At 37.6% G+C, this 22890-nt stretch overlaps 1 protein-coding gene across 9 annotated transcripts in view; it reads left to right on the forward strand.

The window, feature by feature from the left end:
* NETO1 (neuropilin and tolloid like 1) overlaps positions 1 to 22890 on the forward strand; it is a 137009-nt gene that overhangs the window by 74657 nt on the left and 39462 nt on the right. For 8 of the 9 annotated variants that reach the window (XR_012028064.1, XM_072820214.1, XM_072820204.1 and 5 more), the window contains exons 5-7: positions 1562 to 1603; positions 1718 to 1845; positions 11932 to 12160. Coding sequence is in view for 7 of the 9 variants with exons in the window: in XM_072820214.1 (XP_072676315.1) it covers positions 1562 to 1603; positions 1718 to 1845; positions 11932 to 12160 (399 nt within the window). In the remaining 2 variants the exon portion in view is untranslated. Of the gene's footprint in view, positions 1 to 1561; positions 1604 to 1717; positions 1846 to 11931; positions 12161 to 22890 lie in introns of those variants that run through there. The other variant, XR_012028069.1, reaches the window with a different exon arrangement.

A 22890-nucleotide genomic window follows, 5' to 3' on the forward strand; every position in this document is an offset into this window, starting at 1 on the left:
AAAGTGCATCTAAATAGTTGACCCAACTAAACTGGGCCTGGCTGGTCCAGGCCTTTTAATTTCAGTGTATCAGTACACATTACTGTTCAACAAAATTCGAAAAAAACATGTAATGAAAATAAATACAGTGATACAGTCAGTCTGCAGCCACAGGCTTTGTGTTTCCAAGCACACAGCCGTACAAAGAAGTGCACTTGGATACACACAGATAGCTATGCACACACAGTCTTGATATCCAGAAATAATGGTCTCCTGAGAGTGCTACCCTTTCATATTTCAGCCCTAGACTCTTGTTTTTCAGTGTCTCTCAACATATTTCTAGCTTTATAAGATTTTTAATGTACAGCCAATACTTTAGTAGTAAAAAGAAATTAAATTTCACAGTCATCTTTTTAAATTGGGTGCCAGGTGTCTCCAAGAGAAATCAGAGCCATTAATCCCCTTTATTTATAAGTAAAAGAAAATCCAATTCAAAATACCTGAAATTATAAGGATGTACATTGTTTCAAAAAGCAAAAGGGAGAAAGAAGTGTGACTACAGAGTAGAATACGATGCTGTGTGAGGTCCATAGGGATTCACCTTCTCTAGGTTTCTATTCTGCTCAGCCTTGAGAATTAGCATCTCCTCACGTTAGCTCCTGTCAACATCATAAGCTGACCACTGTGCTGGATCCCAAAGACACCCATACAAACCAGACCATAGTGTGAGCCAGAAAACTATATAGTCTTTGTTTCTCTTTTTTTATTGAAGAAAACTTCCTCAGAAGTCTTCCAGCCGGCTCACTGTTAACATTCCACTGGTTGCATACCTAACTCAAAATAAACTTCAGGAAATGGAAACAAGCCCACCATTTTTGGCTTATAATAATTAGGATGCTTCTGAGGCTCATGATAAGTCAAACTTCCCCCAAGTACATGAGCAGAGAAGGACACCTGCCCGGACCTGGGGCAGGTGAGAGGGAAGCCAAGGGCAGGACTTGGCGTTGAGAGGGCACAGTGAATACTGGGGAATACTTTGGAAGCCAGCATGGAATAATACATTAGGGAAGAAGATCTGATGGAAACAGGATAGTACATCCTGCCTGGGGAGAGAAGCCCTCAGTTTCACAGCCTAAAGTTGTACTTCCGGGAGTTCAGTAAAGAAAATTGTGTTTCATCAATCTACAGAATCCATTAAATCAGATCAAATGATGATATATGTCATAGACAGAAGTTTACACAAAGCTTGAATTACCTGTGGATACATTTTACAAAAACATTTAATGTCCGATTAAGGATTTAGAGATAAGGAGTTAATATCTACATTTGATGACTAGATGAAGAGTGGCATTGGAAGGTTTTTAAAAATGGCTTCCTTTGTATTGATAAAAACCCTATGGTAATAATTCTTTTTTATAAATTAACATTTCAGTCTTACCATTATCAGTTTTTTATTTATCCACTTAATTTCTCTTAATATATTTTTTGGCAGGTTCCTGAATAATTTAATGGTATTGTACTCACCATCATTTTAAGTAATAAATGCAGAATAAGACTAATTATCTTTTTCTCAATTTTTAAGATCCTGACTTTAAGGACCTTGGAGTTTTGAAACCGTTACCAGGTTGGTAAAATACTCCATAATGTTCAGAGGTCTTTGTTTTCTGCTCTGGAATATACTTTTGGTTTATTATTCAAGCTCCATTTTTGTATGTTTGTTTGGCATTTCGTTATGTAGCATGTGAGTTTGAGATGGGCGGTCCTGAAGGAATCGTGGAATCTATACAAATTATGAAGGAAGGCAAAGCCTCTGCGAGCGAGGCCGTGGATTGCAAGTGGTACATCCGGGCACCTCCACGATCCAAGGTCAGTCTTAAGGTGAAAACAGATTTGACAGTCAGCTTGGGAACTGTCTGGAGCATGCACTGCTTTGAACAGACTGAACATGCTTAGTGGGTTTCAGAGTGCAATCAGAAGCTTTTACTTTATTTGGGTTTGAAATGCAATTTGTCTTGCCTCATCAAAGGAAGTTTTGATGTCATAAATAATATGGAGAAGGTGTTTGGAAGATATCACTTGATCACCTGGACGAGAGACCCTACTGTGACTCCCTCTTTCTGGAAAATGGATCAAAGTGCTATGCGTAAGCCATGGGTCTAAGTATAATTACACGTATGCCCTCACTGTCAGAATCTGTAGTTTGCTCAGTTTTCAAACTATATTGTATCTTTGGAAGAAATTGTCCAGGTCTTGCAAAATCATGTATCTCTGGCATATAAAATATCTTGTGATAAGACTGGGGGACAGTGGTGAACAGGACCTAGGAGAGCTTGGCCCATGCAAAGAAGCCAGCAGGACTTCACTGCCTATTAAGTTTTTTTTTAAAAAAATTATTGTTATGAAAAAGTACTGGTCTAAAATGACCAAGTCTCCCAATCTTCTCATCTAGGGGTCTAGATTTTATGTTGATCACCTTGATGTTTAAATGCTGGCAATAAATTTTTGAAATTGTAAATTTACCTTATTAAACTAAATATATTACGGGTCAGATTCAGACTCAGGCCACTACTTTGGAACTAGTTCTTTAGAACAACCATATTTATCCTCTTATTGATATTTTAAGAAATACTGGGGATGATTTTGTGTCAGTCACTGTCATAGGTGGGGAGTCTTGCTCATTTGCTTATCCCTCTCCCCTTATTGTCATTCCTCAGCTATACAGTTTCAATCAAGCAGTATTGATTAATTAGGTTTGTTGTTGACTATTTTTGAGATTGAAAGAGTTTATTATTGGGATCCCTGGGTGGCGCAGCGGTTTAGCGCCTGCCTTTGGCCCAGGGCGCGATCCTGGAGACCCGGGATCGAATCCCACGTCGGGCTCCCAGTGCATGGAGCCTGCTTCTCCCTCTGCCTATGTCTCTGCCTCTCTCTCTCTCTCTCTGTGTGTGAATATCATAAATAAATAAATAAAATTAAAAAAAAAAAAGAAAGAGTTTATTATTTAATTAGTAGACTTAGTGGCTCTGTAAATCCTCAAACATGTTGGAGAGATGAAGAAAGCATGTTATCCCTTGTCTTCATGTTTCCAGTTTAAGTCTTAGACAAATATGTAACAAAATAATCCAAGGAATGAGACATGAACATTAAGATGTTCATAAGGTGTAGTAGAGAGAGGGAGAAGTCTGCATACACCTGCGAAAGTAAGACAAATGTGGAATCAAATTCAGCCAGGATGTCCACTGAATCTTAATGAGAAACAACATTGTGTTAGGTAGACTAGGGAAGGGCTCTCTAGGTAGAAGGAGTAGCATCTGGGTCATCAAATCAGAAGACAGTGAGCTTTTTTAGGAATTAAGTAATTGAATGTGACCAAATAAAAGCATGGAGGCAAATAAAGTTTGGAGGTGGATGGTGAGTCTTTTAGCCAAAGAGCTCTGTAGGTGGCTAAAGAACCTGGATTCATTGTGATCGCATTAGTGATATATGGAGGAGTTGAAGCAAGAAAATGATGTGATTAGTTTTGCATTCCAGAAAAATAGTTCTTCCCTGCAAAGTAGGGACAGAGGAGCGCACACCACAAGCAGAAGACTCAGGAGGGAGATGTGGCAATGATCCCCATGGTTGAGGCTAGCTTATGACGGTAGATAGGCAAAAGAAATAATCAAGATCAGTAGAGGATAATTTGGTGGATGAATATTCAAGATGGGGTGAAATAGAGTCATCTTTGAGGATGTTTGTATTTCAGGAAACAGGTTGCCTTTCATCACTTGATTTTCCCATGGAGATGTCTCTGGGGTCTGCATACAGTTTGCAGTGTGGCATACTTTCTCCAGACTTCCAGCTACAGAGATTCAGAGCCATTCTCCATCTTGCAGCTTTGCCACTGGCAGAACTCTTTGCATCTTTGCAAATCTTTGAAAACTTTTATTGTATTAACAAGAAATACACAGTATTCCTTTTTTTAAAAAATCAAAGGCTGTTCGTGACATAAAAGCCAACCCACTCCCTGGATTATAAAGGAGCTAGATTGCAGTTTATTATGCTCTCTTACGTAATCTGTGGGTTCACATGCAAGTGCTAGTCATTTTTCTTAAACTCTATGAATGAAAGATTAAAAAAATGTTTCTAGCTGGAGTCATTTGATCCCCACCTCATTGTTGTAAGTAGCATCTTTATCACTACAGTGGTGAAGAGAGGGTTTTTATGGGAGTGTAAACACACATCGTTTTTTTTTTTTCCAGCTGTAAATAGGCTGTCTTTTGTACAATTCCAGAGCAACAATACCCAGTGTACCTGTCTGTTAGAGAATTTGGCATTCTGTGACCCAAAGGGGAAGCCGCCTGCAGAGCTAGACAAAGATGACTCTATTGTGACAGGCTTTCTCCGTTAAATTAAAGGTTAGAGGATAGGAAGTGGCTTTGAATAACTGTGGAGAAAAGCAAGAACTGGATATGACTGTCTATGTGGGCTTTCTATTTTTGTGGAGTTCCTAGCAACTTATGAGAATAGACTATCAAAGCACAAGTTAAACTTGAAGTGGCTCATGGCGAATATTTGAATGATAACTGGGGATTGAAACATCTTGCACAATGCAGGTGCTCAATAGTTTACTGGGGTTCTATTAAACTTTTTTTTTTGGTTCTACTAAAATTTATATCAAGTATATATATTGCTTCTCGGACTTGACAAGTAGAAAATAGTAAAACAGTTAATCACCTTTAATTAGAATGTAATTAGTACAGAGTTTTTAGAATTTGGCATACTAGAGCCAGAAAGAACGTTGGAAATCTGATACTGGTTAGCTCATTTAACAGATCAATAAGCTGAGACAGAATAATGAAGTCTTAGATGAGTTAATAATAGAATATAGAGATACCTTTGCATAGACTCTAGAGGAAGGGTGTTGTGATGTCTTTTCCTGGATCTGGTACAGAAGAGAACCAACAGAAAAGAATGTTGGATGATCAAATCATGGTAACTATTCATGGAATTCCAATAAATAAGTCCCAGTTTACCTAATACCAAGTGAAGTATCTGTCATTCAGTTAAAACTCATGGAATAAAAAACTGATGTATATCTAGAAAAATGAACATGGTAGCATAGCAATCTTCAGACACTTAAAGGACTGTCATATGACAGAGGAACAGGAGGATAAGGATTAATCTTCATGGTTTCAAGTACTACGATCTATTTGAATGCTTGAAACTGGGAAAATAAAGCTTTTGATTCAATATGAAGAAGTGTTTGGTCTTTGTTTTAATAATGAAACTCCCCAAAAATCAAATTAGAGTCCATAGGAAGAATGCAAATGAAGTTTGGCAGAGATTTTGCACAATAATTTAAAAGTCAGGTAATTCTTCGGCATAGATAATATTAAACTCCTCTCATGACCAAACCTTGATGAGTCTATGCTAAGTGATTGCACAAATATTTGGTTTGTTAGCACAGAGCTAAGGCAAGATTTCTCTCTCCCGATTCCCCAGTCCAGTGTGATGTCACAAAAACACACTATTTAAGGATATTGTCAAATTTGTTAAGATAGGAAAAGGGATAAGTCAAAGACTTCTAAGAGTGCACAAATGAAGATGATTAACTTCATGATTAAGGTGTTGGAACAATAAATTTCTATCTTTTAGTAATTGCCCATCATTTAAAACTTCACATTAATTTTTAATGTGTTGTTACTTGATTCAAAATGTTTTGAATCAAATTAGCATTTTAAATAAAGAGGAAAACTTGACAAATATCATAGATCAATATCTTATAGTGAAGTTGTTTTAAAGTAAATTGTATGATGAACTTAATTGTAGGTGGAATCTTAAAGATGACACCCAAGATTTCCAGCCCAATCAGTGGGACTGCGAATATAAAATATCACATAACTGATTATGTTAAATTACCTGGCAAAAGGGATTTTGCTGATGCAATTAAGATTACCAATCAGTTGGCTCTGGGTTAATTAAAAACGTTTATCCAGGTGAGCCTAATCTAATCACATGAGTCTTCTAAAAGGACTTTCTTTTTCTTTCTCTTTCTTTCTCTCTTTCCTTCTTTCCTTCCTCCCTTCCTTCCTTCCTTCCTTCCTTCCTTCCTTCCTTCCTTCCTTCCTTCCTCCCTCCCTCCCTCCCTCCCTCCCTCCCTAAGATTTAATTTATTCATTCATGAGACAGAGAAAGAGGCAGAGACATAGGCAGAGGGAGAAGCAGGCTCCTTGCGGGGAGCCTGTTGTGGGACTTCATCCCAGGACCCCGGGATCATGACCGGAGCCAAAGGCAGATGCTCAACCACTGAGCCACCCAGGTGTTCCCAAAGCTGGCTTTTTTCTGGCTGTAGGCAAAAGAGGAAGTCAGAGGAAGTAAGAATGTTTTCTAGGAGATCGAAGTGATCCCTGGGAAATGGTCATCAAGAAAACAGGAACCTTGGTCCTAGAATGCAAGCAGGTTGGTTTTCAGCCTCATACACCCTTAGCAGAGAACACAGTCAAGCCCACAGTTACTTGTATCCTGCAGAACTCAGAGATACTAAATGGGTCTTGTTTAAAGCTGCTCTATTTCTGGGAACTTGTTATGAGGCAAGGAGAAAACTAACACAACAGATGAAGGGTAGTAACTGAACTCACTTACAATGGTAAATTTTAGGGTTCGAAAGACTGAGTTGGCCTTTATTATCTCCTAAATGAAAATAAAAATTGGGTAAACCAAATGAAACTTTTAGCAGATAATCACCAGTGAACATGTCGTGATTCCACTTTGTATCTAACTGAAATCTCAGTTTTTATGATCAGATTTTGGAGATGGACTTGAAATATTTTGATCCTCACTGATGTAGGCCAGAAAATCATTTTAGTATGCTCATCGGGATTTCTTGTAAGGTGTGTCATTACGACATTTCAGAAAAGAGTATGATGTTCTGGTTTTCTCCTCCGAATAAAGAGGGTGCTGTTACCGTCCAAATTCATGGGATATCATGGCTAAAGGCCTGGCATGTCCAGTCATAGGTAAAACAGCAAGCACACAAGTCCTGTCCTATACACTTTTAGACTGTGGTTTTATTTATCAAAGTGGAGAGTAGTGTTGGAACCATGGACAGCGTTTCTTGGGCTGTTGTGCATTTAATTTGTATTTTCATGGCGAAAACTGTTCTGGCAAATCTTAAATAATTGCCCCAAACAATGTCTGTTTGCTGCATATCATTGTGACATGAGGGGAGGGACCAGGTTGAAAGGTTGGTATTAAACGTTTGTTTGTAAATATATTACTTGGTAAATTGTTAGCTCAATTTACTTGCTTTAAGTACACCAAAGGGATTCTGCTCTATTAGTGCGATTTGGAAGACAGATACTGCCAGAAATTGCTTATGTGTTCTGAAGCTCCTCTGGTCCTGTTCAATAAATCATTTTGTCAGCTCAAACTCTTTGTGATTGATTAGAAAGAAGAATGCATCAAAATGATTCACTGAGAGGAGATTGTAATCTGACTATTTTACTGGAGTTATATATGATTCTGTTTATCATTTTCCCTTTTTCTCAGCAGAGAGACTAAAGAGCTTTCTGTGGTTTTCTGCCTTAAATAAAACCCATGTCATGTGACATTCTCCCCTGTGGTGATCTTATGGCACATGCTTTAAGCTGGCCGGATATCATTTCAATCCCAATATAAGGAAGGCTTTCATATGATGTATCCTAAAGCTAGTGTAGGGAAGCTTGATCATTCTTCTCGCTAAGGATAGTTGGCTTTTGCATCAACCGCTCTGCACCCAGTAAAGCTAATATCCACTGGCATATTTTATTTCTTGTCTTAAATGATTTTAAAAAGTGAAAAAAAAATAATGGAATGCTTCAGAAGTGAATACATAAAATCTAGTGACTAATTGTTCACTTTCTCTATAAATAGTATCCTGTCTACCAAGAATGGCCTTTAAATAGAGAAGGTGCTTAGACCTCGGTCATTGAACTTCATTGTAAGAACATCAATTAGTCCTCTCGTATGGAAAATGGGGACGCTCTCTTGAGCTGTCAAATGAGAAACCACGCGCTAAATATGCAAATTTACTTTCTAACTATAGCAGTGCTCTTCTATAAAACAAACTTAAGAAAATTTGAGACAGTCATTTATTTCAGAGGGACACATTTATTTTCTGTGAATCTCATTTTTATCTTGATTGTCAACATGTTTCCTGGCCCCTGTAGGAAAATCGAAACAGTTTGGCTTTGCTTGCTTCTTTATTTATTTTGTTGCAGTTGGTTTTCCTTAAGATTATAACTTTCTTTCTGGAACATAAGTCTGTGAGAATTAAAAAGAAAAAATTACACGAGTCTGCACAGGGCGTATGAAGGGGCAAACTACCTACCAGGCAGATGGGAGTTCAAGACTTATTTATTAACCTGAGGGCTTGGATCACTTTGAAAAAGTTACTTAGTTTTTTCCAATCTTGGCTTTTTCGTGATAAAATGGTTATAACACATGTCTGTTGTTGAGAGATTTGAGTGAAATCATGTGTTAGCGCAATGTCTTAAGTTATTGCCAGTAATAGGATGCAGATAAATAATTAGCATTTTAAGCTGGGCTTCTACAGGCAATGTGAGGCTACTTTGAATATGTTTCACGCATGTTGGGCCACTGACTCACTCAACCTGGAAACATTAGGCTCTCGGATATCTTTCTTTCTTTAATTAGTCAAATGATTACTTGTTTTACTTTCTGTGGGCAGAGTGTTTGGTTTTTTAGAGCTTTAAAAGGACACTGGAGGGAGGGGTTACTTTACATTAGATTCCAAAGGACCTTTTTATGTACCCTACTCACTATTTTCTCCTACTAGGAGTTTTGTATATTTACAATTGTGGTTGCATATTCTTTTGAGGGCTAATAAACTGTTGGATTGATTGTATTGTATTTGAGACTATAAATGCATACTTGATTTTTGTTGCATTTAACATTGCCTAATAAGCATACCTAGACTTTGTAAGTATTTTTATTTTTATAGAGGTTCCAGTCTGTTTATTTTCAGCCAGGATGGGGTGATGAAAATAGCTTTAGAACAAGAGTTAGGTATCTTAATCCTATTTAAGTCTCTCACATTGATTGCTTACATCCCTTGAGTGAGCTGCTTGGTCTCCTTTGCTTCAGCTTCCTGGCAAAGGTCATTGGAAAGACCCAATCCCCTTTTTATAAATCCATGTGATAATTTGAAAAGCAAAGTAGTTGGTGAAAACTTGGAAGGTTTGAAATTTTCAAATCTGCCTTCGTAAAGGAGACATTCTGGGATTTCCCGGATAGTTTTCAGGAACATAATATTTGGTTGGGAAGAGAGAATCCCAGATGGATTACGTGAGTAATAGTTGAACCTCTGATAAAATAAAACATAACCTGAAAGTGAGGAATAGGCATACTTTCTTAGGGCATATGTTTTATGTCTGTAGTCATGGCAGTTAAAGTTAGCATCGAAGTGTTTGGAAATTTTCGAGTAGCTCCAGCTGCAATGTTACATATTGCCTATATACGAAAACCTCACCAAGCAAAGCATAATGAAACTCAAGGGCTTTCCACTGTTTCTTAATTTTTGCCCATTTTTTCATATTTCTCTGTTGTCCTCCTTCCTCAAGGTTATATGAGTATTTCCTGACTTGGGACACACACTTTTAGTCAGTTTTCTCTTACAAAATCCGCAGCAGACTGTTTTGTGGTTCCCTGATGTTTCAGAGTTATGTTAGAAAGACCTTGTTTGGGGGAGTTTTGCAGTTGATTTTTCCTACTGCAAATAATAAGATGCCAATTAGTCTATGTAATTATTATTTATAGCACTTAGAACAGTCTGCCATATAGGGCCCTGATCAATAATTGATAGGGAGCTAACAAATGAAATCAATAACAAACTAGAATCACCAATCAGTCATTCACAGGTATGTCCTCTTACAAACTCTGATGGAGTGCCTCACATATACAACACATGGTTTAACACTTGAAATTCAAAAAGGTGTACTTCACTACACCAGTGTTTTAGGAACACATGGTGTTAGTAAAAATTTCATAGAACCAGTAACTAAAGCTTAAAATACGTTCAAAATAATATTTTAGCATAGAAGATGCAGAGAAAATTCTGCTATGGTTGGGGAGTAGGAGCAGTGAATATTTTGCGCTGGGCTTGTGACAATTGAATTGGACTTTGAAAAACCAGGAAGAACTCAGTAGGCAGAGAATAAGGAATGGTTACTCACATATAACTAATGTCCTGTGCAGAAAGGATGGCATTTTGTAAAATAAGGGTGAAATGTTCAGACCTAAGAACAAAAATTTGCCAGTTCATGATTTTTAAACTTTTTAAAAAAATTATTATTATAACCATTTGGAAGCCAGTTGAAGATTGTAGTGTGATTGTTAAATCTGTTTCTTAGAAATATAACTTTGACGGGGCTGGGCTTTGGGAGTGTAGTGGAAAGTTAGAACCTTAGACATATCCAGGCCAGTTGGGAGACGGTTGAAATGTCATAGACCCTTCAGCAGAGATGTAAACAACCATTTTGAAGGTCAGATTAACAAGGATTGCTGCCCAATTCAGTAAGATCATTGAGGGTGCAAGAGAAATTTCTTATAATTTGAAATACAGAAGCTTTTAAATGTAAGGCAGACATCTGGAACCTGAGAAATGTTTGTTTTATGGGATTCATAGTTTATGAATAAATAAACAAAAATGAGTATAGAGATGAAAGAGATGGATTGTTAGTTGAACACATGTCTCCAGTTTACGCCCGTGTTACATTAATGGAGGGGTGTATGAGAGAAAATAGCCTGTAGCCTTTCGTGTTCAAAAACATAAAATACTTAGATATTTTTGAAGGATGCCTTCTTCATTTTAGAACCATGCCAGAAATCCCTCTCATAGTGCACAGATTTTTTTTTCTTTATGTCCCTTCTGTTGGTATGACATTGGTCTGTGTGTCATGGATTAATAGACACACACTTTCAACACTGAGCCTCATTCCTTTGGGCACTGGTGTGTCCTTGGTGCCTTGAATAGTGTCTGGGACAAAGTCAGAGGCCACAGTGTAGATAATGTTGAACCAGTGGGTGAATGGACAGATGACTTTTTTTCAAACCTATCTTTGGCTGAATTGCTTGTGGTTTTGTAATGCACATTGGAACAGAGTCCAATAAAATCTGTTGATCATAAAACAACATGTCTGCAGCAGTCTTATATTGTGGAAGGGTCATAGCCTAGGGAGTTAGAGACACCTTGTCTGGCATCCAGTTTCTGCCACCCGAGTCTCTGTTTCACCATCTGAATTTATAGAGTAGTTGGGAGTATTTAAAAATAATCTATGTAGTATGTTGCATAGGAAATTTTTACTCATTAAATGTTAATATAATTTTTATTTATGTGGACTTAACTAAATGGCTTGACTCTATATTGTGGTGAGAACAGTCACAGATTAGCTCTTTCCCTTTCTCTCTTTCTTTCTTTCTCTCTCTCTTTCTTTCTTTCTTTCTTTCTTTCTTTCTTTCTTTCTTTCTTTCTTTCTTCCTTCCTTCCTTCCTTCCTTCCTTCCTTCCTTCCTTCCTTCCTTCCTTCTTTCTTTCTTTCTTTCTTTCTTTCTTTCTTTCTTTCTTTCTTTCTTTCTTTCTTTCTTCTTTCCTCTCCTTCAAAAATGAAACTGTAGTTGTGTGAAATGATTTAAACAAAGTGAAATTAGAGACCATGTTCTGATACCATTTCTGTTTTCCTTTAATAGTAATATACCTTATTTATTGCCATACATTTATGTGCATGAAGAAAGGAAAATAACATCTGAAAAAAATTACTAAACACAGTTTGATCTTGGTTGTACAGCTTTACCTCCTCCTCTCCACAGGGGAAAAAATCATAAGATTGATTGCCATCAGGACTACCTTGTGAGACTAAAGAGAAATCCTGTTCTGCTTTGAGGAAATGACTGCATCTTTGTTGTTATCTTCCAGATTTACTTACGCTTCTTGGACTATGAGATGCAGAATTCAAACGAATGCAAAAGGAACTTTGTGGCTGTGTATGACGGCAGCAGCTCAGTGGGGGACCTGAAAGCCAAGTTCTGTAGCACTGTGGCCAATGACGTCATGCTCCGCACGGGTCTTGGGGTCATCCGCATGTGGGCCGATGAGGGCAGTCGGAACAGCCGGTTTCAGATGCTCTTTACATCCTTTCAAGAACGTAAGATTCTCTGCACTTTATTGTTTGTCCTTCACCTAGGTCATAGGCTGCAAGGCCCATCAACTGCTAATGGTGTTTGTCCCTGCAGTGTGAGCACACTGGGGTGTGTCTCACAAGTCCTTATAATCACTGAGATTCCCCTTCCTTCATTTTGACCCAGTGACAGGAGAGTTACACATGACATTTTGATTACCTGTTTCGGTGCAGGCATCATCGCCTTGCCTTAAGACAGTTCACTGTTCAACTGGGAAATGATGATTTGTCTTGTCTTTTGCTTAGCTCTTATGAAGTGAATGGGACTTCAAACAGACTCTGATGAAGTTTGACTTTCAATCTTAAAAACCTGCACAAAAATATTTGGTCAGGCTCTCTTTAGTAAGCTTCTCTTGCAGTCCCCTTTATTGCAAATAGGTCTGAGACAGTCGAGTTCCAATTAAAGTAGGCAAAGAGAGGGAATTGCTTGAGAAGAGAGTAAATAGAAAAAGTTTCAGAAAATATTTAAAATGGCACAATGGGTGATATCCAGAGTTATGTGCAAAGCACAGCAATTTTAGGAAATTATGTTCTAACAAATAATGAGTCATATTAATAGATATATTTGGAATGTTCTTTAGAAACCCTGAATAGCTCATGTTTAATAATGTTATACAAATGAAAAAAAAATCCTGAAAAATTCAGCTTTAAGAAATCAGCATCTTGTATTTTGAAACTGTATTTTTTAAATAGAAAAAACAAAATGTTTTTGAAATCCTCAAGATTTCTTGGTGATAGGCACAGCATGTGCTATTTTTTTCCAACTCACAAATATTAAATATACTGGACAATTCTTTTATATAGTGAATAGTTTTGGCTTGAAATTCCTCTCTAATTACCCAGTTGGAGAATTCTAGGACGCCAGAAGTACCAAATGTCACTCAGTCTTTCTACAACTTGATACCATCATGGAGTGCATTATCTCTCCCAGTGTTATTGCAGATTTAAACAGCATGTTGCTATCATGCCCTCATTTCAGCAGTTGATCAAAATGTTAAAGGTAGTACATCTTTATTTCAGCAAGGTATTGGGCCAAAAAAAAAAAAAATTAGTCATTTTCTTGACTAGGGTAGGAAGAAATTCAAGCTACAAGATAGCACATTTCATGTCCTCACTGCTGATCACTCCACAGTAGCCAATAGCTTTTGCCTTTGGTGAGAGGTGAAAGATACTTAATATTCTTCTCAGTCTTGGGTGATAATATGTTGAGAATTCCTGATTAAAATAATACACATATAGAAGGGCTAACCTGTATGTTATCAAGGTTTTACAAATACCACAAAAATCTTCAATTTTTGCCAAAACTGTACCATAAAATGTAATAAGGATAAAATGAAATTATATATTTATGTTTCAAATATCAACCAAAACAACAGTAGTGTAGAAGAACCCTGATGCCTAGAACTTTCTAAAGTTTTATTCCATTCAAACACAGTATGAGCTAATGCTTTTTATTTTTGTCAATTATTTAAAAAGAACCTTAGCAGTCTCGGCTTATATTAAAGAAAGTGAAATCACTCAAAGAAGATAGTCTCGTGGGAAAGCTGCACTGGTCAAACAGCAGATTACATAATCTGTTCTTTTTTGAGTTTTATGAACAAGGAGGCGAGTAATCATTTGGAAGAGGTTAACCAGGATGTAAAAGCAGCTAGAAACATGAGACGAGCCCAAAGGAGAAGTGTTTGTCTTAGAGATTTTGTTGTTGTTCAAAATGTGATAATTGCCTTAGACTTATGTTGGTGATATGGATTAATGTCTGAAAGGTGAGATTTGTTAAATTGTAGGGAAACATCTGAGTGAAATTTAGGAAAAGCATGTCTAGCTCATAGGAACTGGGATATTCCAAAACTGAGTGGATTCCCATAGAGGATATAGGCTGTGCATAAAGGGTGATCTCTCTGAAAACAGATCAGCACATGGCATGGATGGTGGAGGGGAATGTCTGTGTATTGTAGGGAAAGGACTGATAAACCTCAAAGGTTCAATTAAATTCTAGCAGTGACTGAGTTATATAAATCTTTAAAATTCTGCTGATTCAAGAAATGGTGAATTATATCATACTGTGTAAATGCCATTAGAAATACTTCTATATGGGCTAAAAGATAGAGTTTTCATGCATGTACGTAAATGGTCTGCAGGTCTTCCATCATGTGGGTGGACTTTTCAATGTTGAATTCAGAAAAAAAACATGACATTCTTCTTCTGTAGGAGGAAAGTACCCATTCTTTTATGTTCCTGTGCAGTGGATGGATTATCACTCTCATTTCAGTGAAGAGTATTACAATAGCATTTTCTGTGATCATCTCATAAATTTTACAATAAGCTTCAATTAGAACAAATTTATCCTCTGTGTCATGTTGCCATGTAGCCTTTTGATATTCTGCTTTTTTTTTTCTTTTTGGGGGGCTAACACTGGGTGGAATTCTACTGTATATGCCTAAAATCAAAGTCATTCTGTGATGAAGGGTTCACTATGGACTAATAAGTCTTTCTTGATTAAAATCAAAGTATTCCAGATAGGAGATGAAAATTTCAAAACAACAAGAAGTGAACTTCAGTCAGTGCTGCCACTCAGAAAATGAGTGGTTTGGGTCATTTTAAGGGCTCTAAATGAGGAAACAAAGGAATTGTATTTAGGGAGTTTCAAGTTCCCCAAATGGGATTGTTTTATTTGATGCTGGTGGCTAAGAGAGTATTTTGAGTTACATTTTTGTTTTTTTGATGATGACAGGTATAGAACTTATATAATATATATTATATGCATATATATATAGTTTATATATAATATACTATCTTATAAATAATTATATAATACATATAATATTCATATTTAAAGTATATCTCTCTAATCTTACTCCATACACACCCACAGACACAGAGTAAAGATTAGAAGTGTGAAATCAATGACAGCTTTGTCTTACTCAAATAATAAGAAACCACCTTCATGTTTCTTGGTTCCTTGATACTTTTCTTGGTTGTGGACATTTATTGGGTAGTATCCCCAGCACAGTGTTGAGAGGTGCCTATAGCATACTCAACAGTATTCCAAAATCTGTCAAAAGGTCTTGTGTTGGGACCATATGATGTCTTTTTTTGATATAGTTGATACCCAATGTTACATTAGTTTCAGGTAATGAAGCTTAGTGATTTGACAAGTTTATATATGATGCTATGTTCACCACAAGTGTAGCTACTATCTGCCCCATTACATCCCTGTTACAGTATCACTGACTGTAGTCCTTATGGTGTGCCTCTTGTTCCTGTGACTTATTCCCTAACTGGGAACTTGTACCTCCCACCCTCTTTGCCCATTTTGCCCAGCCTCCCAACCCACCTCCCCATCAGTTCATTTGTTGTATTTATAGGTCTGATTCTTTAAAAAAAATTTTTTAAATTATTTTATGTATTTATTCATGAGAGACAGAGAGAGAGAGAGAAGAGAGAGGCAGAGACAAAGGCAGAGGGAAAGTAGGTTCCATGCAGGGAGCCTGATGTGGGACTCGATCCCAGGACTCCAGGATCAAGCCCTGGGCTGAAGGCAGGCGCTAAACCACTGAGCAACCCAGGGATCCCCTGATTCTGCTTTATATTTCTTTATATTTTTAGATATTACAGAAGAGTTTAGAGACCATCTATTTCAATCCCAAACATTGTGTGAATTGAAACAGAATAAGAAAAGATGCAGGAAGTTTACTGGATTTCCCTGCACACCCTCAACTCCATGCTTAGAGATTGAACACTACTGTGGCAAGGATTTAAGACCTGGCCCCTGAGCTCATACGTTCTCTTGTTGATAGCTTTGTCACTTATAAGGAATGGACAGAGCTTCTATTGTCTAAAGATGATGATGATAAAGATGGTGATAACAATAGGTAGCACTTACATGTCACTCATGTAGCTCAAATATGTCAGCAGTGGTTTATGTGCTTTAAAAACTGAATTTTGATCTTTCTGTCCTGTCTGCTGCATCTTATGTCTACATCTTATACAAACATGCTAAAATCATACAGTACACCACTTTCATATGACCTAGAAGATTAGATTCATGTAAAATTAAACAAGGGACTTCTGCTCTGGAACATACTACTCTGGACACTAATGGATGGAAATAGAAACATATTTTCAAATCATCATATTTTTACATTTATATTTGAATAAATTACAGAAAAGTGAAAGAATGTGTAGAGGGAGAAGGGAAAGAGAGACTCAAGCAGACTCCCCGCTAAGCATGGTGCTGGATGTGGGGCTTGATCCTATGACCCTGAGATCATGACCTGAGCCCAGATTAACAGTTGGATACTTAGCTGACTGCACCACCCAGGTGCCCCTGCATCACTTTTTATAAGTCATTGATTTTACTATAAAAAAAATCACTCAATTTTTTAGAAATGTGATTATTGTTAGTATAATTTCAATATTGAGCATACTTATATATGAAAATTCATAACCAATCATGATGGAACTGCATAAATAGACATAATGGAAATGTTAGTGAAATGTGTTCAAATTGAGCTGCCTGCCAAACTTTTTCAGCTTTTTCTGTGTAACATAAATTTGCAATAACTAGAATGGATGAATAATGTAAGTAATATCTAGTTTTGACTTCTGAAATTCTGCTTTCAGCTACTCTTCTGCTTTCATTTAGAAGTTTTGCATCATAAAATCTCAGTCACTTAAGACTTGATTAATGAGTAGCATATTTCTGTTAAAAACAGACAAATACAGAGAGGTAAAAAACAAACTGTCCATTTTAAGATTGTAGCATGCTGTTTATAATAATTTGCTAAAATGAGATAATTTACTTACTTTTTTATTTGTGGCAAACACTGTGTCAGGTATAAACTATAGATTTGTTTACAATGAAGACATACATACAATTGCACCCAAATTCAAAGGAAAATGGAGTTGAAGGCAGAATTTTGAGATGAACCAAAAGATTCCCACCTCACATCCCTTTTCCCTTGAGGTAGGCAGAACCTGTGAATCCCTTGGGATAGCGGTTCCATGATTAAACTGCATTCTGGGGACACCTGGGTGACTCAGGGGTTGAGCGTCTGCCTTCGGCCCAGGGAGTGATCCCGGGGTCCTGGGATCAAGTCCCACATCAGGCTCCCTGCACGGAGCTTGCTTCTCTGCCTGTGTCTCTGCCTCTCTCTGTGTGTGCCTCTCATGAATAAATAAATAAAATCTTTTTAAAAAATTAAAAAAAAAATAAACTACATTCTGTGGCAAAAGTGATTTTGCAACATGCAGATGGCCCTTAATCAATTGGCTTTGAGTTCATCAAGAGGGAGATTTTCTTGGGTGGATGTGAGTAATCAGGTGAGCTCTCTGAAATAAGGGGAAGCGTGAGCCAGAGGAACTGCTGCCCTGCAGGAAGAATGCAGACAGGTGTGTTGTGTACTGCTTGCCTGTGAGAGGGGCAGCCTTGGGGAGCCCAGAGCATCTGGCTGACAGCTCGCAAGAAAATGGGAACTTCAGTCACACGACTGCAAAGAAGTAAATTATGCCACCAACCTGAGCAAGTTAGGAAGAGAACCCTGGCCAAGGTGCAGTCCACAGCCCCAGCAAACACCTTGTTTGCACCTTAGGAGACCCTGTCAGAGGACCCAGTGCTCGGACTTCTGGCTTTGTGTGCTTATAAAATGGGTGTTGTTTTAAGATCCTAAACTTCTGGTGGTTGTTCCACAGCAGTAGAAAAGCACTGCGGATTTTGGTACTGAAAGGGAGCTGTTGCTGTAACGAATACCTGAAATGTGGACTGGAAGGGTCAGAATACTAATGAGAAGATGTCACCAGAAGCCCAAAATTCTTGTAGTGGGAGCTATCAGATAGAACTGCCCAACTTCAAACATATGTCACCTTTCAAAGAAGGGAAGAAAGACTCCTAGAGCAGCACCAAGAATGTCAAGGTGAAGCCCACCCTGACAGAGGGTTTTTCCTCAAACTAGAAACATAGTCCAGAGAAATCCAACATTTACTCTGCTGGACTTCAAAACTATTGCTATTTACTCTCCATTCTCCCAACCGGAATCTCTATGGCCATTATGCTGCGCCTCTCCCACCATTGTGTTTTGGGGTATTGGGGCAGGTGGCTTGTCTCTTTGGTTCCTTGGGTCGACAGGTGGAGGGGAAATGGGCCCCAGGGCTGCAGTTCAAGGACTGCACCCAGGAGCCTCTTCTGCACCACATTTACATGGTTCAGATGTGAGCTTTGGGACCTTGAGCAGGTGCTGCATTGCAGTGACACTCGTGGGAGACTTCAGAAAGAGAGATGCTATTTTGCATCCATGAAGGAAGTGAAGCGTGGGAGTGGGGGTGTCAGCCAGCTGGTGGGCTGTGACAGGCAGAGTTTTGTGATGACCCCAGTATTATCTATCTCTTGATGTACAGGCCTTGCAAACACCCCTCCCCTGGAGTGCAGGAAGAATCTGAATATCACAGAATGTCACTCCATGATTGTTGTTACGTTTTGTGGCAAAGGGGATTTTGCATAATAGTTACCATCCCCAAATCAGTTGATTCTAAATTAACCAAAGGAAGACTATCCTAGTGGGTCTGACTATACACAGCAAATATTGGTAATAAGCTTTTTTGAAAGAAGGCGGAAAGGTCAGGGATGGGAGACGTCAGAGGCATTCTAAGCTGTAGCAAATATCCTGTGGCTGTAAGCACACTGCCCTATTGTAGGGAAGGCCATGTGGCACAGCGTGTGGGTGGGCTTTGTGAGCTGAGAATGTCACCCGGTTGACAGCCAGGGGGTTGACAGCCCCATAATCCAAGAGACCGAGTTCTGCCAACAACCAGAATGAGCTCGAAGGGGACCCCATGCTCCAGATGAACCCCAGTCCAGTTGCCTCCTTGATGTTGGCCTTGTGAGACCCTAAGGAGAGAACCCCCAACACAGACTTCTGACTCATAGAACTGTGAGATATAAGTGGGTGTTGTTTTAAGCCAGTAAGGTTGTAGTAATTTGTTACTCAACAGTAGAAAACCAAAACACATTCTTTTTGTAATGAGGTGTGCTTTTGAATGCAATTGATTATCCAGATGTCTATCTACATAAGTTACTTGCATATAGTAACTAACATTTTTTATTAACTGTTTATTGCTGTTTCTAGATTCAGTAGTTGAGGAGCTGTGGCAAGATAGCATTGCAGGAAATATATAAAAAAATAATCCCTCCAACATCAGCTTGACCCTAAAGGTTGAGTAACCACTCCTATGTCATATACCTAGTCATCAGAGTTTTCATTTTGATGATTTATTCATATGCCTTCATTTGTTCTTTTGTTCCTTCCACAAGCATGTGAGCAGCCAGGCGCTGAGGTGAGTGGATGGTTGCCCCTCTTACGGTGCTGCCACACTCACTCAAACTAAATTCCAGTATGTGACTCACTTCAGAAAATGTTCATTTATGTTTGGTACTTTGCTCCACAGCTTCACCACTTTGTCCTTTATTTCAGCAAATTATCCACTGAGACACTGGATTCTTTTCTCATAGGAGATTTTTGCTCTTTCTCTAGCATTTGTTATTAGTAGGATTTTTGCTCTTCTGCCACAGTGATCAATTCTTATTTCACCATTCAGTTTTATTATCGTTTCTTGTTTGGAGCATATTTTGGCATGCTATCTGCCTCTTGTGTACATAATTTACATTCCATCCTCAACAGTGCATGTTCCCAGTTTTGCAGTATGCAAGTGCACTTGTCATAGGACATCAGTAAACTAAAGCTGGTGAATTCTAAGGGAGAGAAAGTATAGAGATATTTGATTATGAATGTAAAATGCACCAAGTTCACTCACACTCTGAGATTATACACCAGGAAATATTGATGACGATCAACTCACAGCAATAATATTTAATCTCTTCTCTAGAAAAAGCAAGGGAAAACACATTCACAAGTTTGGAGTAAATGGTGAGATGGAAAGACATTGTATTTACATGTATTTCATGCAAGGAGAAAACATGATGTTTGTTACAGGAAGCAGTGTTGCCAATTATGACACAGACAAAAATCTAAAGCGATGTTTTTATTGATAGAGATCTCCATGCCTCAGTTTTGAGTTGGTGTGCTTTAAAAAGTTTTAAGACTACTTCATAATATAGGAAATATTTACTTATATCTGTCCTACAGCTGCATAAATACCAGATGGCATAGATTGAAATTTCAGTAATATATGAAATAGGCTGGAAGACTGCTGTATATGTGTCCTATTTTGGCACGTCTTTCTCAAGCAGACATAAAACCCTGTACGGATAAGAGAACATATCACATATATAAATATCCAAAATTTAAGATGTATTATTATAAAAACATAATTAAAATTTAAAAAGGAAAAGCTTAATTGAATGATTGGCAACATAAACAGCAGGCAGTGGGGTAAATATTCTTAACCTAAAAGGAATAAAGATGCTATAAGACGATTAGAGAAAGTTATATAAACATACCAGATAAAAATGGGGCAAATAAAGTGAGAAATAAATCCATGAGAAACAAATGGCCTGTTGGTACAGGAAACACACACCTTTCTGTATTAAAGAACAAAAGGATATAAATTCCAAAAGGAAAAAGACCTCATTTTCATCTATCAAATTGTTTTGAAAAATAGCGATAATTACCCAGTTTTGAGATAGTGTAGTAAAATGAGAATATATGTATGCTGGTAGGAAAGGGGAAGTTTTCTGAAGGGTAACTTAGCAGTATGTGTCAGCATTCTAAAGCAGGTTTAAAAAATAAAAATAAAGTCTCTCCTACTGATCTAAAGAGTATACCTAGGAATGTGTATATTAGTGATAAGATTAGTATCATTTAAAAAATGAAACTTGCTTGAGTGGCTTGGTTAACTGGTTCTTGGAACATGCATATATTCTTTTCACCCTTAAAATGATGTATTAGACTGATACTAACATTGAGTATATGAAAAAATAAAATTTTAAAAGCAAGTAGCAAACAAAACATGTGCAAGTATACTTTTGTAAACATGTGTGATAAATATTTAATATAAAGTATTTATTATATATGTAATACATGTGTATTAATAGTGACATAATAGTGATGATTTTTAGGTGATGAGTTTTTTGGATTCTCAAGGTTTTATGATTTTTCTACAATGAGCAGTTTTTTTGGTAAACATTTTTTAAAGCAATAATATAACTTTGATAAGACTTTGATATGACTTTCTGAAGGGATTTATTAAATCTAAGAAAACGAGTATATATGTTTTGTATGTGTATATATAATATATTGTATATTATATATAATTTTATATGTTTTATAGGTATGTATGATATATAAATAAATATATTTTAAGTAGACTCCATGCCCAGCGTGGAGCCCAATGTGGGGCTTAAACTCACAACCCTGAGATCAAGACTTGAGATCAAGAGTCAGAAACTTAACCAACTGAGCCACCCAGGTGCCCCATACATATGTTATTTTCTGTGTTGAGAAAATCAAGACCCATGTACAATGTCAGGAAATGATAACTGATCAAGAGTTTTTTGGGGGGTGGTAATTATGCCAATAGGTGAGGACAGGTCACTATCTAATGACCTGTTCTTTTAGGCTACATAATTATCAAGGTCTCCACTAGAATTTCTGCACTTTTTACCTCCAAGATCTTCTCACTTGATGGCTTTTATATAGCATGACAGATGCTGATGATTGAACCTGCATTTTTGTAATGTCCTTGGAGAACTAGAGGTCACATCAGTCCTTCCTCTGCTGGGTGATGTGATTAAATCATTGAATTTCTGCTATTATTTTAAATGATGTAAGTAGTTAGAAAATGTTACTCTTGACCCATTTCACAAATCGTGACTCAGGAGTTGCAGGGTGTCCTGGTTGAAAACCATCACCCTCCTACATCAGAGATCTCATTCTTCACATTTTCCTATTTCTGGCCTTTTCTGCCCCCGTTGCGGTATTGTGTGGTCATACCTACATCTACAGGGGCTGGTGGATCGTGTTCTGATTACCCTCAGAAATGAGCTACTTGGTATAAATAGGCATATTGGCTTCATTCCTAGTGCTACTGTAACAGATTACCACAGATTTAGTGCTTAAAACAATATAAATCTATTATTCGAAATAGATTTCAGTGGGCTGAAACCATGGTGTCAACAAAGCCACTCTATTGGGAGGCCATAGTGGAGAGTGCATTCCCTCACCTGTCCCAGCTTCTAGAGCTGTGTTCCTCCCTTTGTGGGTTATATAGCTCCTCCTTCAAAGCCAGCAAGGTAACCTCTCATATCTCCTCACTTGCTTGTTATATCACATTCTGCCCCTTGGAGCTCCTCCCTCCCTCTGTAAAGATACTTGTGATTTCATCAGAAATCCAGAATAATCTCCACATTTTGAAGTTCTTACTCACATCTGCAAAATCTCCTTTGCATAAAAAGCAGCATTCACAAATTCTGGGGATGAAGATGTGGGCTTCTTTGGGAGCCATTATTCAGTTTGCCACAGTAGATCTGATGCTCTTATTTTGTGTTTATTTGATTTATTTTCATTGAAGTGACATACTCTTCATCTGAAATTATGGGGGGAAAAAGGTATTTGACTTGAAGACCAAAGGTACACAGCACCGAGTGGTAATGGTCTATCTACACACATGTCCCATTCATGCCCTACTACTGAGTAAATAGTCTTCTATATAATGAATATAATAGTCTTCTATATAATTTAAAAATT

Source organism: Canis lupus, chromosome 1, assembly GCF_048164855.1.
Source record: "Canis lupus baileyi chromosome 1, mCanLup2.hap1, whole genome shotgun sequence".
NCBI classification, from domain to species: domain Eukaryota; kingdom Metazoa; phylum Chordata; class Mammalia; order Carnivora; family Canidae; genus Canis; species Canis lupus.